The sequence below is a fragment of the Oryzias latipes genome, chromosome 5 (assembly GCF_002234675.1).
Source record: "Oryzias latipes chromosome 5, ASM223467v1".
In the NCBI taxonomy this organism is placed as follows: Eukaryota; Metazoa; Chordata; class Actinopteri; order Beloniformes; family Adrianichthyidae; genus Oryzias; species Oryzias latipes.
In genome coordinates, this window is record NC_019863.2 from 26,961,829 (window position 1) to 26,986,391 (window position 24,563).

General features: G+C 40.2%; 2 protein-coding genes across 2 annotated transcripts; both read right to left on the reverse strand.

The window, feature by feature from the left end:
• Nucleotides 1-51: 51 nt before the first annotated feature.
• Nucleotides 52-7,330, reverse strand: nelfcd (negative elongation factor complex member C/D). Its single transcript, XM_004069110.4, has 15 exons — nt 7,115-7,330; nt 6,269-6,381; nt 6,027-6,136; nt 5,842-5,951; nt 5,643-5,750; nt 5,210-5,362; nt 4,201-4,331; nt 2,966-3,131; nt 2,759-2,893; nt 2,450-2,589; nt 1,250-1,364; nt 1,081-1,176; nt 858-998; nt 414-543; nt 52-261 (listed from the first exon to the last, which is right to left on the reverse strand). The coding sequence occupies exons 1-15, from the start codon at nt 7,169-7,171 to the stop codon at nt 227-229; spliced, it is 1,740 nt and encodes a 579-aa protein (XP_004069158.1). The 5' UTR covers nt 7,172-7,330; the 3' UTR covers nt 52-226.
• A 2,059-nt stretch (nt 7,331-9,389) lies between these two features.
• Nucleotides 9,390-23,398, reverse strand: LOC101160898 (lysine-specific demethylase 5B). Its single transcript, XM_011475433.3, has 27 exons — nt 23,096-23,398; nt 20,449-20,526; nt 20,027-20,149; nt 19,741-19,911; nt 19,010-19,135; nt 18,445-18,538; nt 18,236-18,342; nt 17,962-18,120; nt 17,732-17,851; nt 17,249-17,407; nt 16,781-16,962; nt 16,508-16,670; nt 16,188-16,307; nt 15,796-15,990; nt 15,505-15,686; nt 14,986-15,110; nt 14,734-14,884; nt 14,447-14,567; nt 13,940-14,295; nt 13,315-13,453; nt 12,900-13,079; nt 12,655-12,813; nt 11,459-11,869; nt 11,282-11,372; nt 11,006-11,184; nt 10,615-10,872; nt 9,390-10,538 (listed from the first exon to the last, which is right to left on the reverse strand). The coding sequence occupies exons 1-27, from the start codon at nt 23,246-23,248 to the stop codon at nt 10,401-10,403; spliced, it is 4,440 nt and encodes a 1,479-aa protein (XP_011473735.1). The 5' UTR covers nt 23,249-23,398; the 3' UTR covers nt 9,390-10,400.
• Between the last annotated feature and the right edge of the window lie 1,165 nt (nt 23,399-24,563).

Below are 24,563 nucleotides of genomic sequence, written 5' to 3' on the forward strand. Positions count from 1 at the left end.
ATCAATGAAGCCCTTCATTATGGTGCATTGGGATGGAGCCACACATGGGTCTAACTTTAAATAATGTTTTTATTAAAACTTTTTATCCTAAAAGGAGGAGGAACATACAAGAATCTTTTTCAAGGAAATGAATCCAACACAAATGTTCAACATAACAGTACAAAAAATATATTTAAATCAAATATACATGTGGAAAAAAGAAAATTTAGGTCTGTTTTTTTCCAGCTCAGTTGATCATGATGAAGTTTGACTTGCAGTGAGCTGAAGAAAACAAAAAACAATCACATGTTAGAGCTTTTGAACATATCAAACCACTTCCTCTTTCTCTGAACTTAAAAGTTCAAATGTCCTTTTAAGGACGTTTGCTTCAAAGCTTCACATGTTCTACTGGAGACACGGATGTGGTTTCTTACCTATGAACTCGGCTACAGGGTCATGCTCTCCTTCGGTCCGGATTGTTCCTGCGATGCTTTCGTTCTCCAGGATGGGCAAGAAGAGCTGAACGAAGTCTGAGGTGTAGGGAGGCGCGATCACATCCAGTACCTTCAAATAAAAATCCAGAAATGTGCTAAACACTACAAATACCAACTACAGAAACAAACGTTTTCTAAACCTTAAAGGATTCAAACTAAGAACTAGTGATCCCTGAACATTTTTATTAAAAGCTTTAGTTTAGTACAAAAAAAAAACATTTTCTTCAGTACAGTAATGCTAAGTAAACATGGGGTTCTACTAGCAGTTTATATTTATTTGGGGGAGAATAATTTGGAATTATTTAATACATAAAAATCATTCATAAGCAGTAAATTTAGCATAGTCCACACAGTTTGTTTCACAGCATCTAAAGCAGCTTTTACCTCAGTGACAAAGTATCGAATGAGGGAGATGTCGGTGTTGAGCTTCTCCAGACACTTCCTGATGTATCCCACCACAGGCAGGACGTAGCCTCGGCTCAACAGGTGAACCATCCTATCCAGAAGAGTTTTCTTCAGCTCCATCTGGGGGTTGAAAGATCACCAGCATGTCGGCGTCACAGTGAGATCCCACAGACTTCATCTGAGAGTTCAGGTGGAGGCGTACCTGCTCCATGACGTCCAGCTGAGAGTGCTCCGTCTCAAAGAGCTTGATGAGGAGCTGGAGGACTTGCGGGTGCAGCAGCTGGTGACACGTGCAAATCTGCATTGAAGAAAAAAAGCTTAATATCACTGCACTTTTCACCTGGAATAATCCTTAGACTGGCATGCTATACCTCATCCAGTAAGGCCAAATGAACCGGCGTGTGGTCCGTCTGCAGCTGAAAGTAGCGTGGCTCCGACACCGTCCAGTCCACCCACTTCAGAACTCCCATGGCAACCACGGGAAACCTGGAAACAGCCAGACAGCAAAGTCAGAGCAGAAAACCATGTGGTGATCCTTAAAAACCACTGCTGTATAGAAGATGATGAAACTATTTAACGTTGATGAGCAGCGATCGTGTGCGATGGACTGGCGACCTGTCCAGGGCCTAACCCGCCTGCCGGGACGGGCTCCAGCAACCATTTTTTTATATATGTGTATACTATTTATTTATACATATGTGTGTGTGTGTGTACGTATAGACATTTGTCTGCTGAAGAGTTTTTATTTTTTAATCAAACAAAACAAAACTGTCTGTTGAACAGTTTTTTAAATATGATTTATATTGTCACAATAAGTCTGTTAACCGTCTTCAGCCATGAGTAAATGCTAAATCAAAGGTTAAAGTCCCACTCCAATCATCTTTTATCTATTCTTCCCAGTGGTCTTTTAATTTTGATGATGCTGCCTTTAGCCAAAATCCAAAAACCTGTGTCGTTTTCTAGGACATAGTTTCTGCAGAGCAGCAGGAGTTTAGTAGAAATTCACATCTGTGTTGCAGATGGGATAGTTGGCGCGGGGCAACCCCGCCCCTTTTTCCCCTGACCCTTAACCGAGCTATCCGTTTACCAGTTCTGCCGCTAGCTTCCAGCCCCACACAACCCCAACCCAGCAAAAAGAAAAAAGCACTTTTTCAAACTGCATTTTTTCATCTGCTCCTGATTCACAACGATTTGAATAAAGAAATAATTAGAAATTCAAATTGGAGCTTAATTTTCTTAATGTATCATCAGAAAATGACCTGTTAAAAACCCCAAAAAACAGGATTTTTATCATGGTCGGTCTTCAAAGTAAATAACTGTTGTTTTATTTTGTGTGAAACAACAGAGTTGGAGATCTGAGAGCTTCAGCTAGCTCCTGATAACTTCAATAACATCATTTCCAATCAACAAATCAGCTCAATTTGTGCTGAACTGTGTCCCTTCTTCCTCTGTAGACGTGCACCTTTTTGGAGCTTCCAACTGAACATTCATGAGAACTAAAGTATTTGAAGCAGTTCTGTCTTTGAGCTCGTATTTTTTATATGTTTTACTGATTTGGATCCTCGTCTCACCGGATGCACTGGTACAAAGTGCCCAGCTCAGCCACCAGCTCTGTGGCTCCTTTGTTCTCGTTGCAGCACAGGTTGTGAACGGTCTCTATGGCTTTGGACGTGGACTTTAGCTCATCTTTGTTGATGTTGACCCGTTTGTTCTAGAATGGCAGGAAAATGTTAAAAGAACTTATCGAGGTGAATCAAAGCCATAAAAAACGCACATGAATTTTGCTTTTCATGAATAATCTACCAACAGCTGCCAACTATCCTGTAAAAAGTATCCTCTGCACCAAAAGCAGACGTAAATGATGTCAGCAAACTCTGTACCTTCTTCCACGTCTCCACCACACTGGCAGCATAAGCCAAGATGTGGATGTACTTGTGTTTGTGGTCCTGGTTGATTTTTGATCCGGGTTTAAAAAGCGATTGCATGAAAAGGTCTAAAAACGCCGGCACTCGGATCTAAAAACAAGAAGATCGTTTAAAATAACAGCATTTTATCGACACTACAAAAAAAGAAAAGTGATTCTTTACCAGTTCAACAGGAGGAGGGTCCATGCTGCTGAACATCTTAAAAAGAACTGTGATGTCAGCAGGATTCAGGGCTCCTTTGGACAGCATGGCACCTAAAGCTTGGCAGGCTCGAGGGTAGGCGGCTGCGGTTCCAAGTGCCAGGGTGATCTGGCTGGCATCGTGGCCTCTGCCATTAAAAACAAGAGACAAGAGTTCACATCCTGTTGGTCCAGATAGCATGTCGGGGAGTAAAACCTTAAACGGTGCATCTTTTTGAACGCATTCATCAATTTCTAGCTGCAAAATCAAAATAATTTTCCTCCCTCGAACCATGTTATAAAATTCACTTCTGAGCGGCACCTAAAGATGTCTCTAACAGTATAAGGCTTAAAGCAGGGGTCTGCAACCTTTAACTCCTCTAATGGGGTTCAGCAAGTGTCACAACTAAAACTTTGACAGACTTTTGCAAAAGGACCTGGCTGCAGACATCAACAGCCAGAAGACAAATGTCCGCTGATAAAACTTTCTTTTAACTGGCGACCCAAATAGTTATGTTTTTTTTTCTCAGTTTAAGCTTTAATAAAATGTTTTATTTTACAATTCTGAACACTTTTGGGTTTGGGAAAGTCCGCCTCCAGGCGTTTGTGTCCGGCGCCATTTCGTCCAGAGCCAGGTCGCAAATTTTCAGCACAGAATAAGTCTACCACAGAAAATGATTGAAAGTCGGTAAGAACAACCAGAACTGAGGAATATTTTCTATTTTTGAAGAAATTAAAGGATTTTAAGAGCACCATAGAGTTAAATATATATATATATATATATATATATTGGTCACTTAATTAGCGCTGATTTAATTTCACTTTGTTCGATTTACCGCAAACGGTAACATAAACTTTTTTTCTAAATCTCTGCTGGAATTACACTGCCCATTACTATATTTGCTGCCTTGACATGATCCTATGCGACACCTGGTATCTTTAATTTCAAAAGGAAGTCGCGCCAAAAATTATAAACCATTTCATAATCTGAAAAAAAGGCTATTTTCTCTTAATGATTATATCTTATTGAAGCCAAAAACAACAGTTTATTTATATTTACCATAACAGTAACAGCAACATAAATACAAATCTGTCTTATTTTCCTGAAAGTAAGACTTTATAGCTCCTAAAAAAATAAATAAATAAACCTTCCGGTCCGTTTTTTTAAGTGCTGCAGCCTGCAAACCCCTGGACTAAGCTCCATTGCTACGGGTGTACCTCTCGTGTGCAGCCCTTTGCACCTCTTGGCCGATCCTGCGAACAGCCGAACCGCCTTGTTCCTCCTGAGCGAGGATGGACATCATCGCCTGGGCAAAGAGGTAAGTGTGCTCGCCATGACACACCATTTTCTGCAAATGGAGCACAGGAACCCTAAGTGCTACACAACCAAAAGTAGAATTATAGTTTAGCCCACTGGAGCTTTAGAAAAGACACCCAACAACTCTGCAGGGAATCCAACCTCTTCTTTCCCTAGTGCAGATTATTAAGAATTATTACCGGTATGTATTTCTTCAAACAAGTTGTTGAGAATTAGGAACCGACTCCTGGCTCTAAACTGTACATCTGGATAGCTCCAATGTTGCTCAGGTTGAGGGTTTAAGGTGCTGAAAGCTAGCAGGAGAGAGGGTAAACAGATGGGTGACAGGAAGTGGGGACACACTTACTCTGAGCCAAAAGTCCCACCCACAACTCAAAAGGCAAATTTCTAATGAATTACTGCCGCTTTGCAGAAACTATCCTAGAAAATGACAGGATTTTTTTAATTTTGGCTAAAAATGGCATAATCATAATTTAAAAAAAAACATTTGGGAACGTTTTTCTAACCTAAAGAGGATCGGAGTAGGAGTAAGTCCTAGTAAGTGATCAAATGAAATTTAGTTATGAAAAACACATCTAATTCCAGATTTACTCTAAATAAAAACTGATTTTGCACCCATGATAAAAAAAAAAAGGATTGCTCCAAATTTCCTATTGTGACAGAAAGTGGAACCAACAAAGACAAGAAAGGCAGATCAGGTTGGCCCTAAAGGCTGAGCTGCTTTACCACACGCCAGAGGAAAAGCGTCAAATGCAGAGTTTGTAGAGCAACATGGTGGAGAAAACGTGGAAACTTTAACAGCAAGTAAGAATGCACACAAAGGACAGAACAATCTGAGAAAGTGTTAAATCTCCTACAACTACAACAAAAAAAGAAACGGTGCTTTAATTGGTAACACAAAAGCCTCACAGCAAATTCTGGCAGGGTCTTCTCCAGGTTTTCCTCTCCTCCATCGAGCAGAGTGGCCAAAGATGTCCTCAGCACCCGTGAGAAAACCTCCAGCTGCTGGCAGGCTGTGGACACACTGGTGATCTCTCCTTGGTAACCAGCATCAGAAATAAGCTACACGTTTGAGAGGAAAAACAGAAAACTGGAGGTAAAACTTTGCGTGGTTGTGTCATGCAGAAATACCGAAAGATAATAAAGATTCAATTTATTTTCAAGGTGCCAAAATGCTCCAAAGGGGTAATGTTAAAAAACTCTGAGATTATGGTAAAGAAGAAAACTCAGAAGAGAAGATTGCTTTAGTTTATCTAACAATTAAATAAAAAGTCCTAATTAATCATTTCAGGGCAGTAAAAAAGTACATTTTAATTCAGCCCTAACAACACCACTGTGATACCTTTACTGTGAAGTTGAGCATCAAACAGTCAGGATGAGCCTCAGCTAGTTTATAGAAAAGATCCCTCCAGGTTGTGTGTGCGATCATCTGTTCGAGCCAAGCTGGAGTCTAAACACGGAGCAAAGCATCATGGGAGCTTCATGTTGGTTCAATTTTAATTGGAGGATCCATTAAAAAATATAGGATAAATAGAGCTCACCTCTCCCTCAACAGTAAAAATAGAATCTGCTTTCTGGGGGTCGAAATGCTTTATGAGGAGACTCTTCAGGTGATTTTCCACACGCTCTTGGACCTGAGCGGGTTCTACACCTGCAACCAGGAAAAATGAGGATTGAGCATACTCCAAAACAAATACAGGAAATAGGAAATAATTGAATCAGTTACCCATCTGGATTAACCACTCAGCGAGCAGATTCACAGTCTGAGCCACAGCAGAGTAGTTTTCTGACAGAAGCTGGATCACATGTTCTGGAGAGCCACCGGCCTGAAAGTACCTGCAACACCAAAAACGGCTGTCAGTCTCCCAGAAGCCACAATATGACAAAAGCAAATCTTCACACCAATATAGAACGCCATAAAAGAAATGACACAAACTAAACTGTTGGATTTGGACCCCAGAAGCTTACATTTTGAGGGTGCTGAAGATAGCAGGCTCCATGATGTAATCCCTGCTGGAAAACTTCTGCAGACAAGCCTCCTGGATTGCACCATCGGTCTCTCCTTCCATGTGACCGTCCTCCTGTAACAGGAACGTTTAAGCTCCAACATTCAATTTAACACATAAACGTGTCAATAAGCATTAATGGATTCATAAACCCAGACAAATTCCTTAATGAAAAAAATCAGGGCAAAAGAATCATAGTATCAGCCCATTTATAGGACAAAAAAAAAACGAGCTAAAAGTATGATGATGAAGAAAGAGATCATCTACAACAAATTCAATCAAGCTTTATTAATAAAAACGCACTTGTCATGCGTTTAAACTGCTTAAAGCGCTTTACAGTTAAAAACAAAGATTTAAATAAACATACAAATTTAAATTCAAAATAAATCATCAGCCCACACACAAGACCCCGCACAAAATGAAAACTGGGTAAGAAAAAAATCATGATTATAAAAAAATCCTTGTTTTGGTTTATTTTACATTTCACCTTAATGTATAAAAACCCAATAATAAACCACATGAGGTTTAATTTTTGTTTTAAAGGCTATTTTGGTTATGACTTTTATTTTGAAGTGATGCTAGCCCGTGACAAAGCTAACTGTTTTGGTACTTGAAACACTTCTGTTATACTGGCCGAAAGACGAAGTTAACAATAAAAGGAGGGTCTTAAAACTTCGAAAAGTGCTCAGCGTTCACACTCTGAAAGAGCCGTTCTCTCGGTGTGTCAAACCCGGTTATTTAGCTAAAAGCTTCCGGTCTTCTTGTCGCTAGGAGCGGGCGCACACAGCAACAAGCCCCGGTTCCTCACCACGTTCACGTCTGAGCTCTCCCAGTCGCCTGGGCCGCTGTAGAAATCCTCGTCCATGACTGCAGGAACGACAGTCACGATGAACTCACTGCAGAAGCTGAGCTATGCGGGGTACATGTATCGCAGACCCGCCTTTTCTCTGTGCAAATGCTGATATTTTAGCTAATAGGCTAACAACAACAGCAGCAGGAAAATGGCGAGGATGTGACGTCATGATCACGCCCCCAAATCTATTTGGGTAGCCCCTGGTTCAGATTTAAAGGCTCTAACTCCTTTACAATTATGAAGTCTTAAAACATTTCCTCTCGTATATAACTGTATAATATATTTGGAAGAAAAAAATTGCCATAAAAGGCTTGAGCAGTAATAAACTGGTTACCTTTACATTCTTTGTGTCAAAATCACAAATTTCATATATATAACTGGTTAAAAAAATGGGAGGGGGGGCAATCAGACCAGGTATTTACATATATGAACACATCTATAGATATATCCATACAAATCTATACATCCATCCATACATACATACATACATCCAGTATACCGATGGTCAAATAAGTGATTTTCAATACAGACGTTAATATTTCTAGGTATTTAAATTGCATCACACATTCACATATTTTTTCTTTTAATTTTTTATGAGCAGCATCTAGAAAGGAGAGTGGGAAGAAGAAGAAAAATGCATTCATAGATTCAAAATGCTTTATTGTAACTTGTTCGATTAGATACTGTCTTTCAATGTCTTTTTTTTATTTGTAACATTAATAATTAAAATCTATATCTTAATAATTCATGTAAAACAATTTCAATTACCCTGTTTGAAAAATAAATTAGCTACCTATCTTGTGCTCAATAAGCTAAAAAAGAAAAATGTACCTCATAGAAGCTCTCCATAAGATGACATTTGTTCTGCAACCAGAAGAAAAAGAAAATTGGAGCCACCACACCAAAAGTTAAATCAAACTTCTGCTGTTTTTTGTAATAAATATTCTAAAGTATCAAAACATTTTACAAATGATGGACTATGCTTAAAGTCTTTATGTTTGGGATCAGATTATTTGCATTTGCATACACATGACTGAAACCATAGGTGGTGAAAAGTATTTATTTACACATTTATGCCTCAAGTGATGCACAGTGTATTTTTGCTTTGTTTATTACCCAATTTTGTAGATTTCATATTTACTGTTTCAATTTTTTCTTCAAGTTGGAACTTTGTATATCTCTATAGGAATCCCAAAACTTTGTTAGCCCAAACACTGACCTTCTTCAGGAAAACCATACTGTCCTCTAGACTGTATAATTTCAAAGCAACATGTAAAACTTGATGTTTAAATATTTGGCCATTGATTTCCAAGACCAGTATTTGTTGTTTCACCATATTTTTCACTCACATGTTCCATCCTGGATCGTGGAGGTTGCCAGGTCCCATGCCATTTCTCAGCATTAAAAATTCACAGACTGAATAGAAAAAGAATCAAAGATCCACCAGATGGTTTGGGGCAACGAAAAAACACTCGGATAAAACATTTGCAACACGCTGGGAGAACAGCGTGCACAGAACCTCAGATGGGATTTGACCAGGATCTGCTTGGAGCCAAAAGGGTAACTAACCTCTGCAGCGAGACCGGAAAAAGTCAAGCCGCATCAAGAATTCCAACTATTCACTGAAGGTCAGATCTTGGGGAGTGACCTTAGTTAATAGATGAAAGTTCTCCAACAGACTGCTGTGAAAAAAAGCTTGTTATGGATACGGATGATTGTATCATTTCCACGTTTTACAGCAGCTAAAAGGTTTGCAGTAAATGGTGTCTTAAGAAAACTTTAAGTTATTTCTATTAGAGAAGATTAAGTGTCTTAATTATACCTAAAATAGTGATGTTATCATCAGAAATCAATGTAAGATTTCAGGCCCACATACTCCTCCTGAAAAGATTTGACTCCTGGTTCCATAAAAAACAACATTTTATTAATTTTAAGAAGTGCATCGATAAAACTAAATATTTTTAAAGCACATAAAAAAACTGAGCAGATGCACATCAAAAGTGACGTATTTAACATTCTATAATGGACCTGCAGTGCTTTATATGAGATGTAATCAACTTACAAGTTTAAAAAAGGGATTTGCGGGGTCAGAGGTCATCAGCGAACCAGTGAGAATGAGGCTGGAAGAGCTTATCATCAGTAACACAAAACAGGTCTCACCTAAAAAATAAAAAGCTAAAGCAAACTATCAACAACTGCAAAAGATTTCATGGACTAAAGAGCACAAACATATGGGAACAAACATTTTATTTTATAATGCAAAATGCAACATATGAATTATATTATTTATCCAAAGGAGCAAGAAAAAAAGTGTATATACCCGTGGTAAATAATTCACACAGTCTGAGTCTTATCCAAGTCCAACATAATATTTTCAACCTCAACCATAAAGGGGAAAATTCACCCAAAAACTAAATGTACATTCCTTTCATGTCGGGGCATTTCATTCTCACTTTCCGAACGTAATCAAGTGTCTTCCACCTCCAGGAACAAGGGGGTCCGGGACCTGCATCCTCCCCCGCGAACAAGCGCTAAAGGAAATCCTGACTACATGTAAGCCAGTGAAAACATGAAGGGGGTAATGGCAAATAACCAGGTGCAAACTTTAGTAGTTCAGAACCGTGCAGTTCCACTTTCTATTTTTAGGTGCACACAATTGTTGACTCAATCACAAGATATTAAAAGGTCTTATAAAGTGTATTCTTGAGGGTTTTTGCTTCAGGAAGGCATCTAATCAAAGTATCTCTACGCACAAATATAGTTCAGGTGAAAACTGTATCTGAAATCATCAGTTCAGCTACTGCTCAGATAAATACAATTTAATCTACAACAAAAAGAGAAGTTTCACATTGTTCAGATGCATGTCAAAAAAAAAAAAAAAAAAAAATAAAAAAATATATCCGAAATGTCAACTGACATCTTTTGGTTGAAAGATCCCTGCAATGCTGGCTCTTCTCTTTTTTTTTTTTTTTTTTTTTAAACCACATCTGTATAAACTCTTGAGAAAAGATTAGTTGATTTGCTGGAAAAACCAGCCAAAAGACAAAAGCAGTGACAGAAGTCTTTAGTAACTGATGGAAAAAAAGAAACAAAAAAAAAATAAAATACAGTAGCACCATGTTCACTGAGGGCAAGCCAGAAGGTAAAGGGGAGGAGCCACACAGGAGTTCAAGTGTGCGCTCCAGTGCAGCGGCTTTCAAAGAGACTGCTCATCCTTTAATGTGACGGGGTTTTTTGGTCTTCAATCTCCTCTTTCATAGTCCGGCTGTGTGCAGCTTATGCAAATGTAGTCCTCCTTCTCCGCTCGCTCAGCAGAGAGTCCCACACAGACCTGATGGAACCACTGATTACAGCTGCCGTCACACTGGACCCAGTTCACCTGAAACCACACAGAGAGAAGGGATGTGGCTGCCGTCGGAAAGCATGAGGGAGTTAAAAATGCCGGGAGAAATTACCTCATCCCCCTCTGGCTCTCTGCACCACGGTGCAGCACAGAGTGAAAAGTCTTCCTCTGAATCTGAAGGGGCGGGGTCAGAGGACGTGTGGCCCGGCGAGCAAACCCTCTTCACTTCTTCGCTCCGTTCTTTGCTCTTTTTGGGCTTCTTCTTCCGGGATTTCTTGGCTTTCTCGCTGTGCTGTGAGTCGGAGCTTTCTTTGCGTCTCTTGGTCCTGTTGCTCTGACTGCTCAGTGACTCCTTTTTGGAAACTCCACCCTTAACAGTTGAATGAAAGTAAATATTTGTACATCCAGATTACTGCATTGACAATCGCTTCTACCTTAACTCGTCATGTAACATTACATTTCTAAAAATTTCATTTAAAACCACCAGCTGCATTCATATTTACCTTATTGTGTTGAGGACTCCTCCTCGGAGACTGTTCCGTGCCCCTCCCACTGGGGCTGCTGTGCGAGGGCGGCGGTGCGAGCTTGTATGTCAAGTATTTGTACAACTGTTCGGTCTCGGGGAGAGTGACCTGCAGCAGGAATCCCTCCAGCATGAGCTCCTCCACATCTGGACTGAGTGCTGTGACAAAACACGACCCGCATTATTAGTATACAGATCTAAAGCGAGGGCAAACAAGAGTTGTTGTTTTTTTTAGAAGAAAACCTTGAAAACTGACCCTGAGGTGGGAGCGACTGATGCTCTGTGTAAAAAGAACCACCGTTTATTTCCTGAGACAGATATGTAGCCGTTCTGGGCCACGCATTTGCCTGAAGTATAAACATGAAGGATTGAGTTAAGTCATGGTGAGCCACTCAGATGTATTTGGAAGAAAAAAAAACTCCTCTCTACGCACTGTAACGGACAGCAGTCCAGCTGTGCACGCCTGCTGAACTCTGTGCTGCCATCGCACCGTCCTCTCAATGAGGAACCGCAGGGCGTCTCCTTCCGGCAGGCGAACCCGAATCCTCTGCAGCGAGGCCAACAAAGGCAGGACCTTGTCCAGAGGAGGTTTCTTTGACCGCTTGCAAAGCGGGCACAGCCAGGCTTGACCGAACTCGAGGTCTGCGGCCATGGCGACACAGCTGCAGTGAAAGAGGTCTCGACAGAGCTCACACTGCACCATCTCCCCCAGAGGAGCCTTCTGGCACACACAGACATTAAGTGCACTACAGTTTTCAGCAGGTAGAAGCTTGGCTTCGTTTGAATCTCTCAGAGCTAGCAGGATGGCCATCTCCCTCTGCTGGACCTCAGCAAGCGTGTTCATCTGAATGGACAGAGAAGCAGAGGAGTATTTCAGTTCCATGACTGAAAGGACTGTTGAAGCAAATTGACATCAGCTTTACCAACAGCTTTAAAATAAGTACAAATCTTTTCAATGTTAATGACACAATTGTTCTTCTGGCATTTTTCTCACATTTATTTAAAAAAATTAAGCTCAACATTGCATTTCTGAGTACTTCCTTATTCAGTTGTTGTGAATCAGGAGCAGACGAACAAAACGCCATTTGAAAAAGAGCTCATTTGTGATGTAGAAACTACGCTGGGGGCATCGTCGGTTTCCTCGCCTGAGCTGGAATGTGGCTCTGAACTTTACAGCTGGACAGCACCAAGATTGCTCAGAATTTTTTTTGCACCAGTGATATTAGGTTGGGGGGGGGGCTGTAAGCTAGTGGGAGGGCATGTAAACAGACAGCTCTCAGTTATAGGTGCCGGGAAGGGGGGTTGCTCTGGACCAATGGTCCCGCCCACAATTCAGAGACGAATTCTACTTTTGCCTACTTTCAAATTCTACTTTCTACTGCTGCTCCTCAGAAACTCTGGCCTAGAAAACGACACAGGTTTTGATTCTGGCTAAAAATGGGACAATCGGAATGAAAAGAGCACTGAAAACGCTAGGAAAGCAGCTTAAGAGATGATCGAAATATTGTATATATTTAAACGCGTACTACTTCAGTCATGTTCTGAAAGACGCATCCTTCTGGGCTCAAAGTGCATCTCAGACTCAGCCACATCCTCCTGTTAGTGAAAGACACATGAAGCCAAACTCACAGCAGAAGCAGAGTCCTTGCTTTCCGAGAGAGCTCTTTCTATCTCACAAACCGACTCCAGTTTTGTTGAAGATTTTTTAACGTGCTGGGAAACCTCTTTCAGTTTTTTAGATTTTAACTTGTGATTTCCGGATCCCACGTCACATCTTGGGCAGAGGACCTAAAACAGAGTGACAAACGCTTCATTACTTGGAGCAACGTTTAGAAATGCAGGCCCCGCTTGGTTCATGTGGCTCATCTCTTTACCTCGAGGAGGGTGAAGGGGGTGTTTTTCAGCAGGAATGTCTTTGCGGCGCTCTCTTTCCAGTTCTGAACGTCACTGATGAGGGCCTCCAAACGACTCAGAGGCTCCAGTCTCACCGGGATGCCTTCTGCTCTGAGAACCAGCTCAGAGAGGCTCTCCAGGACAGGAATCCGTCCCCCTAGCTGCAAACAGAACATATTCAATATTCATTTCAATTACATTTTTGTATTTATTGATCATTACTTGTCTTGTACAGTTCCCTCTGTGACATCTTGTGTTTTTTTTTGAATGCATGTAAACTTTTGGTTCGTTTTAAACCTTTGTCCAATCCGTTGCATAAATCCACATACCGGTAATCCCTTTTTACTGAATGCATCACTTTAACCTCTGTCAAACACAAAAATGATTTGGTTTTACCTGCAGCGTTTCCGCTTCATGAAGCCATTTCTTGGCTTTGGTGACGACGTCCTTCAGCTCCAGACAGTTGGGCAGATATGCTGGGATGTTTTCAACTTCTTGTAAGGCAGCCTCAAGGGTGTCTACGCTGTGACATGGCCTGTGAAGAGTCATGGTGCACAATTGTTGTACAGATTCTACAGAAACCTTCAGAACAGCCCTCTGCATACAGATTTGAGTCTGCAGTAAAGAGAAGTATTCACACTGGAGACTGAATAAAGGTAAAAGTTTGTTACTGATCCTCTTTGTTCACTCGAATCCAGCTCAACAGACATAAAATTTAACTCCCGGAGTCTAAAGTTTGAGGCGATCCTACCTTTTCTCACATCAACATTTTCTGTTAGAAACAGACTTTATTTTATCAAAGCGTCAAAAGTGATGCTAATGGTTGCGATTACTGTCAAATGTTCCAAACAAATGATGAAGTGTAATCACTTTTAATTCATTCATTCTTTAAAATGTATTATTTGAATAGTATTGTTTAATTCAACTTTAAAACATTTTAAAAAACACAAGATCAACATGAAAGGAAATTGCTGCTTAATAGAAAACTCCTATAAAAACATTTCCAAAAGGGACTTCTCACCTGGCTTCCATGAGGCCGAGCACCTTCTCTTCCCACTGCTCCGATACAGTTAGGAGCTCCTGCAGACGAGCCATGGCTTTTTCCACCGAGCTGTGGGGGGCCAGGCCCACGCCCTGGTCGATCAGCCTCCTCATGGTGTCCAGGCACAAGCTGTCGGGTCTGCTGCTGGCTTGCTGCACGACCTCCAGCCACCGGGCCTGCTCCAGTCTTTCCCTCAGCATGGGTAACTGTGGCAGCTCCACGTCCAAGCCCAGACTCACATCCAGCAGGTCCTGCAGCTCCTGCGGGCTGGGCGACTCGTCGGAGAGGAGGCGCTCGCTGCACTGCTGGAAGTCGTCCACTCGGGCCAGCAGGTCCTGGACATCACAACGAAAGCGTTACGCAACTCCACAAGAATGAACGTCTGTTACTGAAGGCCACATACAATGTTATGTGATCAATTTTCTACGGAATATAAACCACTTCTTATCGTTACACCAAATGATTCATAAAGAAAACAGCAAATACCTTAAGTAAAGGGGCCTGTCGTATGTTACAGGGCAGGTTGTCCAGCTGCTGCACGAAGGACCTCAGCTCTTCCACAGTCAGTTCATTATGATTTTGAGACTTTCCTCCTCCTGAGCGATATCTGCACCCAAATTATTAAAAGCTATAACTAAAATAAAAGCTACTTTCCATAAAGGCTAGATAAACCAACACCCTGATTTTTCTAATTTCTCACTACAAATCAAATGCAATTTTCAACACATGAAAATCATTTTTCATAAAGATTTAAAAAAAATAAATAAAAGTACCTAGTCTGCCTCTTCCCATTGAGAAGCTGCTGCGCCATCACAGCAACTTTGTCCGCCTCGGTTGTGATGGAACGCAGCTGATCCACGAGGCTGCTTTTAGGGAAGGCCTTAGTTTCTGCCTGCTCCACCAGACTGTGAAGTTCTTCCAGACCTGACCAGAAAAAGATTGTCTTAAAACATTCAACTAACTTACGGTCAGTCATCATTAGAAACTTAATGATGGATTTGGAATATTTTTTTAATCTTTTGCACCTTTTTTCTTGCTTCCTTTGTTCTCCACTATGTCCTGAGCAGAGGAAAGCCAGTCTTTATAGGATTCTGAACGCAGCTTCACAGAGTCCATCAGAGGGCACAGCTTGTCCAGAGTAAATTTGTAACTGCAGGAATAAATCATAATGTTTACTATTTCAGAATACCAATCACAAATTAAAGTTTTCAATTTAAAAAAAGGAAACAAGCGACAAAAGATTAATTTAAAACTCTTTTCAATATCTTACTTATTGGATGAAGTTGGGAAGCTGTTTTAGTACCTGGATCATAGTTTTGTAATTTTCTGTTATTCAATTCTATTGTATTTATTTGAACAATGATCTGAGTTAGGGTGTGAAAATGTATGTGCAAAATGTAGCACTTTATTGTTTCATATTTGTTATGTCTAACTGCTTTTTTTTGAAAATAAAATTATAGCAAATTTCTGAGTTAATTTGCAAAAATAAAAAAAAGAATCACTGCTGATGCTTTGTTAGTGTCGTTTGTTTACTACATACTCACTTGAGTGTTAGATTACTAAAAGGACAAGAGCAGAGGCTTTGGGCGTGGTACAAGCAAGCCATCTTGTCAGAACTGCAGCCGCAGGTGACGCCAGACAGGTAGCAGGTGGTCCGACACTTGAAACACTGCCGCTCCTCATCTGGGAGCTCATCATAATCAACTTGGCGAGACAGCACGACACCCTAGAGACACAGATTCAGACATTAGAAAGAACCAAAGAGAAAAACAAACCTCTTAAAGATTCGATTAGGATTTTCGCAGAGAACAAGTTGATGCTGAATGGCTGCTTACCAGCTTGCTGACCCATTCTCTTAGCTTCTTTTCGTCTTGAATCATGACTTTCATGTCTTCGTGCACCGCTGATGCCAGCTCAACATCCATGGTTTTTGCTTTGAGGGCCATGTTACAAACCATCTCATCGTGAGAGAAGACACAGTATCTGCTGAGCTGCCGATAGTGATCCACACAGCTACGCCCAATAGGCATCTGTTGGGACAAAACAGGCTCGAGGTGAAGCAAAGTGTAAGAGCAAAAACACTAAGAAGAAGATTCTTTACATCACAGCAGATGATTCTTTGTTAAAATCTATAAAATCTCTTATAGTGCTCTTTTTGGTACGTTCTTAAATGAAACATTTGACACAATAAAATGCATTGTTGTCCAGTGCAAAAGTCTGGTTTTACCCAGTCCATGGTGCAGAAGTTGACCGCCTCAGCAAAGTTGAAACCCTGGTTGAAGCCGCTGTGGTAAGCTCTGGGGAAGGTGATGACAAACTCCCCAGCACATTGGTTGGTGCGATAGATCTATGGTTGATAAAAACAAGCGGTTACTAAAAACATGTCAGAAGACAGCAGAGTATAACAAGCTAATTGGCCACAAGATAAGAATGGTTTGGTGGGGTTATTTTAGAATTTAAAGAACAGTTTTGTGTTTATCATAATCTGCAAATGTGTGAAAACATTATTTCACACTTTTCCAGTGACGGTGAACACAGAACAGATACCGGGATGCCGTTGTTCATCAGCGTGTTGGGATTCATGATGGTGACCAGCTGGTGAAGGAGATCTGGCTGGGACTCAAACAGCTCAGGAGCCAATTTCTTCATGACGGATTCCAGGTGCTCTGCAGCATAACCGGGAGCACCATACCATGTCTTTGGCTCCCCCCTGCGTTTGAGACCAAACAAGATTATAGAGAGAGGAGAGACATAACAGGCTAGAAGAACAACAACTAATACTTGATTACTAATCCACAAAGCTGAAGGGAAGCACTCTACCAGTGAAGATAGTTTATAGAGTAGCTCCAGTGGTCCTCAATGTGCCAGCAGAAAGAGGAGAAACACATCCCCACATAGAGCCAGGGAACCTTCATCCCGCAGATGTCTGCTGTAATGTGGGTCAGCACGGAGGCATCCAGCACTGGCATGTTGTTCAGGTTCCAGCCGCTGCTTAGGTAATGCTGCAGGTCAGAGACAGGTCTCAACAATGCATCCATTTCTCACTCAGAAACAGCCCTTTCTGTCTTCACATTAATAAACACAGACATAGATTCACTTTTTATTGCAGCAAGGAGAAAGTTGTGTTAAGTTACCAGCTGATGACAATCATGAACTCTTGTACTATTAATGAAACTCTTAAACTGACAATGTTACATTTTTTTAAATTAAATTCATATTAAACTAAAAGATGAGAAATCCTTTCTAATCATTCACAGAACACGATTAGATTAGATTCTCATGATGTACCTCATCATCCGCAGACACTTCAAAATGGCTGTTTCTCACAGGGAAACCACTCCCAAACTCCTTGGAGGCGATGTCTGCTCCGTATTCCACCGTGACATCCTCCTCGATGGTGCTGACGAGACGCCAGAACTCCTTCTCCACAAGCTCAGTGGGAACCATCTAAAAAGAGAATGAAACATAAAAGCTTAATGGCAATTTCAAAAGTTCTATTTGCTGTTGAGAATTTCTTTCCCCATCAGGCTTTCAGATATTTTCCCTGCTATTGTAGAATCCAAGATCTTTAGACCAGTGCAACATTAAAGAACTCCTCTGTTCTGCTCTCCTGCCCTTTGTTGTCTGTTCATGTTCACTACTTGTTCAAGCATATTTTGTTTTCTATTGTTTTTATAAATGATGACTGTATTAATGTTCACTCAGGAGTCTGTGAGTGCTTGTGTGTGTGAAGCATCCGTTTCAAATCATTTAAAAGTGCTGTAAACTCACATGAACTGGCATGTTAAAATAATCAGACTTGAAGGAATCGGCCATGTCTCCAAAGGTTTGGAGGGTGTAGCTCCTGCTGGCCTGCTCAAAGCCAAATGCAACAGGAGGTTTGCCACATTCCTGCAAAAACAAAGACCATGAAGCACAAAGGCAGCCCGCGATACAAAGACCGTAGCTCCCAATTAGGAGCAAACTTTGGCTCCCTGGAGGGCGGAGGTGCAGCTGTTCACCTGAGCCAAGCACTTGGGACATCTCCAGTCACCTTTGGGGACTTCGTGGAGGGGCGGGATCAGACAGAAGATGTGATAGCTATCATCACAACCATCACACAAGAGCAGGCGGTCCTCTGCACTGCCACTGCCACATACCAGACAGATGTACTGGTCCACCTAAAAGAAGAGCAGTTTGGTTTGACTGCAGCACTCGCTCAATTCATGTTCACATTATTTTGATGTAGAGTGACTTCAAAACATGTTTTCTAGAAGTTAAAAAAAATCCATTTACTTTATTCCCTGCTGGTTTGTTTATATTATTAATTTTAGATTCTTCATAATTGGTTGGATCTGTGTGTTCAGTGGGCTCCTGTTTCACCACAGTGACTGCCATTCTCACTGAAACACAAGGATGAACATTCAGTACAGACCAAGAGGCTTCCCAAATCATGTTCCCGTGAAAATGAATGACTCGCTGCCTGCAGACTTGAGTTTTCTTACCTGGTTCAGGTTTGGCAGCACATGTTCCCATTCTCCTCCTCAGGTTGGGACGATTGTCGCAAATGTCCTCTGGTTCTGTTTTAAAGCTGCCTCTCTGCAGGCGGGAAGAAAATGCCTGTTAGAAATGGTTTGTTGTCCATAACTTTTAGTAGAGAATGGGAGGTGTGGAAACGCCAAAAACAGCCTCTCTTTAGAAACATTTTAGAAATGATCCAGGAGGACAAAGCTTTCGGTCATTTGATAACTATAAAATCCACTCTGAGATACAGTATCACAAAACTGTGATCAAATAGAAATGCTTTTGTCCAAGTCTACAGACGTTATTTTATTTCAGATTTGATTTTTTATTATACATATTTTTTCTTCTGAGGCGTTGTAAGAATCTGCGTTGTCCAGAATCTTCATGAAAACTTCTATTTAGTCAGCAAAAACCTGTTTTTTTCCTTGTTTTTCTGTCCAACCAAAGTTCAGTTTCAAACACTTCCTGTTCATTTGCCTTCAATTATATTTTGGCTTTTTTTTGGGATGATTTTCAAACATCAGCGAACAAAGACGAGGCACTCACCTCAGATCTCATTCGTTTAGCCCGGCGAGCGATGCTGCAGGTCTCTTGGGGTTGCACAGACTGACGCTGGGGCAGGTCATGAGGGGTGTACTCCTTGTCTTTAGTGTCATTAGTCAAAGTCGCCTTCTGCAGATTAAAACAGAAAAAAGAAAATTCAAACCTTTTAGCCATCTGCATGACCAAGCGGTATTTTGGAATTTGTAAGTGGTTTTTACATCTTTATGAACTATAAATACTAATAAAACGGATCTATTATATGCTTTTTGGTCATCTTGATTTGGCTGTTTGAATCTTACTGAGCTAAATGTTTATCTGATGCAACAAACAGTTAATGAAGGGTATTTTTTTAATTAATGTTAGAGGCACCAGCAGCTCAATATAAACAAATCTTTACTTTAATAACTTTGTGACACATTGTAATAATCACTGTTGCTGCTGGGAGTAAAGTCTGATGACAAACACGGAGCGACTTGTTTAAGTGCACTGCCAGGCATCACTTAACAAAAAATAATATATGTATTATATAATGAATATATTCATTAATGATCTTTAAAAAAAAAAAGAAATGAACTCTGCTAATATTTACTTAAGTATGAAACTTTTAAGTATTTCTCTATAAACTCAAAATACAAAAACATGTTGCTTGTAAGTAAACTAAATTGGACAACAAAAGACTTGTGGTGATTTGAAAGTAAAACAACAAAACCACTGTAGATGGTAATTGGGCGTACGGGCAGATTGGCTCCAGTCTGGAAAAGGTTGTATGGGAAAAGGATCCGCTCATAATGTGCACGCAGATGAGAGCCGATGGCCTTGCCAGGAGCAAAGCCCATCTTCACCGAGATCTTTGTCCAGCGCCGCTCTCTGCAGACGGCATCGAAGCCTCCCTCTTCATTCACCAACTGTTCAAAGCGGGTTTTAAAGCAACGTCAACAACGAGTTCCCATGTAGGGGCAGCAACTGCATACTCAAAAGGAAAGATTCAGTTTCCATTGTAAAATGCTGAAATGTAAAAACCTTATTCAGCTGGTATAGGTCCAAGATTTTTCTCTCCACATGAGGAATTTTCAGAGTGCATCCTTGGAGCTCCCAGAACTTTGCAATTTGATCCAAGAAGTTAAGCTTAACTCTGGTTTGAGCCTAGAAGGCAAAACAAAGATTAGTAATTGTATTTAACACTTCATTAACAGAAAAGATTTATTTGAGCAAAATCAGTTTGGAGTTTTAACACGGCATAAAACTACGCATCTTTTAAATTTGGAAATATTTCCACCTGAATCTAGGCAAATCAAAAGATTTATGAAACTAGAAACGCTTTAAAGTCGAATTTTGAAATAAACACAATGGTCTAAAATCGTAAACTGAGAAAATACAAACATTAGCAAAAAGAAAAAAATGACTTGTTCATCAGTTAAATACATAAACATAATAAAAAATACCTCCAACTCATTGAGTCTCTGTATTCGGGGTGTAAATTTTAATCTGTCAACATCACAAGCAAAAGGCGGCTGCCATTCCTAAAACAAAACAAACAAACATCAAGTTTAATGTTTTAAACAGACAAGAAACAAAAAAGAGGAAGTATACATCTTTGTATTTTAAAAACATTAAAAGGTGATCAAAAAGGAAGCATGCAAGAATTCAGATCCATTAAATATTTTATTACAGAATAACTTGTTTTTGTGGCACAGATTATAATGAACACAGGAACTTCTTGTGTTGTCTTTTAGCTTGGAGCATGACCCAACCATTCACCCTAAAACAGATGACATCATTTTAATCAGAAGAGTTAAGCAATGTTTTGCTGCATTTCTACTGCAGATAATATAAAGAAGAGACATGCTTACTTTGTTTAGAAATTTTTTTAGCGTTTTTGTTTATTTATGGGTGGCCGAGTAAACTGGACAACAACATGAAACATGAAGACAGTTTCATTAAGATGATTATGATGACAAATAGAAAAGTAATAAAAACTTACATTACTATTGCAACAACAAAAAGAACATTAGGTTAATAAGAAAAAATAATGATTAAAAAAAACATGTTGAAATATGAATTATTTCAACTGGGCAATTATAGCTGTGAAAGGTGGAATATCAAATATTGTGCATTTACAACCATTCAAAACATATATATGGTTGTTGTGTATGAAGATCAATCAATGACTTGGTTTTAGTTTGTTCATTTTTTCTGACCAAAAACAGTAAATAAAGTGAATTTGTGTTTCCATGTGCACACGTTTAAAGGATGGGGGCTTAAGAAATTCTTAAAATATATTTCTTTAAGGAGAAAAAGGATGACTAAAATGTGTGCGTAAATAAAAAAAGACACACAGATTTACCACATGTACAACTCCCCCCCCCCCCCCATCAGTTCTAACATACAGTCAAAATGTAAAAACCAAGCAGGAAACACCAACCACATGTGCACCCAGAAATCAATCATCAACAACAGGTAGTGGTGTAATGTTTACTTCCGCCGGAAAAACTAAAAGATCAAAGAAAATAAGCAGTTATGGAAGAAAATTAAAAAAAAAAAAAAATCAAGAAAGATTTCAGGACCGAACAACTCGCAGTGAGGACAGAAAGGTATCCTTCCACCTGAGAGGCTTTAGTTAGCTCCTAGAGACAAAACTCCCACTAGGTGCACACAATTTAAACCTGTTTAAAGAAAATACAAAAATTTACGATTTTATAGCCCAAAGTAACGTGTTTAGACAAACAAACAATAACAGACTTAAGAAACAGGCTGTGACGTAATGGAATTACTCGAAGGCAGTAATAATAGTACTGCGCAGTCGTCTATTCTTTTACTAGTCCGCTTCAGGACGAGTCCTGCTTTTGTTTACATGAGTTGAGTGTTTTTGTTTTCCAACCAACAAACACTGAAGGTAGCCCCCCCACCACCACCACCCACCCTCCCACCGCTATTTGTTAACAATCCAGTCCCTTGTACCCCCGTCCAACGGCCTTGGTTGTGCCAACTGGCCCTCCGCGGATCCTTGGTCCTGTTAAAGGCGACTGTACCACGTTCCCCCTCAACGCCTCCATCCAGTTAAAACAAAACAAAACAAAAAGCCACCTTCCAGAAATATCATGTATTTGAGTTAATTCTGATCTTTATCCCACGGATACACCCACGAAGAAAGGATCTGCCCACTCCCATCTAGGAAATAAGGTCATTGTGTTCAATCAAGTGGACCATGATTTGGGTTCTCTCTGAAATTTATATATTTTTGTAAATGTTTATTATTTCTGCAATACTGTACACTATTATACAAATAAGGCATCGATTGTCGAGTAACCATCAAATAAATAAAATAAAAATGTTTTAAAAACAAACAAAAGAGGCCTCTCGTCCTATGTGGCGCAGAATTATGCAAGTTTAAAAAAAATGTATATGTGTATAATAATACAGGTAGGAGGATGCATTGATCTATAACTACTACTCAAAGAACCGGACGGTGTCCGTTAACCGTCGTTTCTAGGAGGCCGCCGACTCCATAAACAGTTGGTCACCGAGCACGTACGATGGCCGGCGTTGGGTGTCAGGAAACTGTGGCTTTAAAAGGGCCTCGGTCGCCTTCCGCACACTAAATCCGTCAAATCCTGCTTAAAGTTGCCATCTAAACTGCACGGGTAGTGGACAAAATACGAACACCGGCTGATCATTTCCGCGTCCAGACTGGAGGAAACACTTCGTTCGGTGTTGATGATGAAGAAAAAGAAATTATTTGCGTGCGGACAAACTTCAACGAAGGTGTTAATTTTTTTTTATTATTTTTGTTAAATCCTCGATGAGGACCTATAAGGACGGATGCAAACTATCTGGGTGCCCAGAACTTTAATTTATTTTAATAAAAACAAGCAAATATTCGTGTTAAAAGGGACTTGCGCGGAGCGTCGCACCATCACCAACTGAACCCACTCCAGCTCAGACGGGCTCACTATTCTACTCGGAGCCGCAATCCGCCATGTTGAAAGCTGTCTAAAAACACAACTTTCCTTGCTCAATTATTCACGACAATCGACCCCTATACACCGCAGAAACACCTTAAAATACTTTTGATGTGAAAAATGTGCTCACCTGTGGCGGTCGGATTTTGCAGATGCCAGTTTTTTCCGCAATTGGTCGTATTTTGTTGATGTACGCAAAAGGGTCAGCAAATTCCTCCCAGCTGGGCTCAAAAACAGGACACTCTGGGGGAGGAATGAATTCATTCAGCTGCGGTTGGCTCATCGTTGCATCCACGATCAGCTGAAATATGTCCAAAAGTCTTTTTTAAACCGAATGTGGTTTTTCCCCCCTTAATTTTTTATCTTTCAGTTCATGTCCACAGTCCACACATTCAACTCAAAGACGGATTCAGTAGTTGGAGGCGAGTTGATGACAGTAGACGGTATACATCCGCCTTGAAAAATAGACACCTATCACACATCACACAAAAGGAAACGAACGCTCTCATCATGATTTCAGCTCCAACACAAACAAATCAAGAATGTTCATTTATAAATAAAATAGTATGTCGTTTCTAAAAATAAAAAAGGGAGATTTAACATAATCTTTTTAATAAAGTAACTCATGGAATAAAAAAACCGAAAAGTAGTTCTTAACCCCATTGAAATTTACAATATATTCTTTGTTTCATATTTAGAATTGATTAATTTTACGTTTTCACTGTACTAAACAGAGACAACTCATTACACCACTTTTAATTGTGTAAAAAACAAACAAAAAACTATATGGAAAAAATAAACTATTTCTAATGATTTAAGGTGATTCCATCTACCCTACATTAAAGGGATAATACAATTAGAGCCCTTAGTTGAGACTTTGAAATGTGTCAACGTTTCTCCTAATTTTTTAGTTTTGAAGGCGTTTGATTTGCTTACTTTTGCCACGACAGGATATTAAGTTCTGGTGGCTTTTAAGTAAAAAATGAAATAAAAGATTTGCTTCCTGTTTAATCCGCCCGGCTGCACTGAATGAATAGATATTAGGAGATGCACTGTGTTTTCTATTCGAACACACCCACCATATCGTTGCGCGCCGACCGGCACTTTGTTTTTAAAAGGTCTAGAGGCGCTCGCTAATTGGTTGAAAGCTGTCACGTGTCAATACCAACTGTTTGTGTCTATGACAAACATTTCTTTATTTTATAGCTTGAATGACTTCAAAAGAGAGATCTATAGTTCCTCATTATTTCAGTAATTTTTCTTTATATTAAATAGAATTAAAAAAACACACAAAATAGGACGGTATTACATTGCAATAATGGGTTTCTTCTTTCTCTTTCGGCTTTTCCCATCAGGGGTCGCCACAGCGAATCATCCTTTTCCACCTCACTCTATCATGAACATCTTCTACCCTAACATTAGCCAACTTCATGTCCTCTGTTAAGACATCCATATATCTCCTCTTTGGCCGTCCTCTTGCCCTCCTGCCAGGCAGCTCCATCTCCAACATCCTTCTACCAATATATCCACTATCCCTCCTCTGAACATGTCCAAACCATCTCAGTCTGGCTTCTCTGACTTTGTCGCTAACACAGGCA

Bases quoted from the DNA above. Each gene is read 5' to 3' on its own strand.
- LOC101160898 (XM_011475433.3), bottom strand. From the start codon at position 23,248: ATGAGCCAACCGCAGCTGAATGAATTCATTCCTCCCCCAGAGTGTCCT. The intron at 11,185-11,281 runs GTCAGTTTTCAA...GTTTTGTCACAG, and splicing joins TCAGTCGCTCCCACCTCAGG to CACTCAGTCCAGATGTGGAG. The intron at 10,873-11,005 runs GTAAATATGAAT...TCAACTGTTAAG, and splicing joins GGAGTCCTCAACACAATAAG to GGTGGAGTTTCCAAAAAGGA.
- nelfcd (XM_004069110.4), bottom strand. From the start codon at position 7,171: ATGGACGAGGATTTCTACAGCGGCCCAGGCGACTGGGAGAGCTCAGAC. The intron at 5,363-5,642 runs GTATCACAGTGG...TCAAACGTGTAG, and splicing joins TGCTCAACTTCACAGTAAAG to CTTATTTCTGATGCTGGTTA. The intron at 3,132-4,200 runs GTACACCCGTAG...TTTTAATGGCAG, and splicing joins CAAAGGGCTGCACACGAGAG to AGGCCACGATGCCAGCCAGA.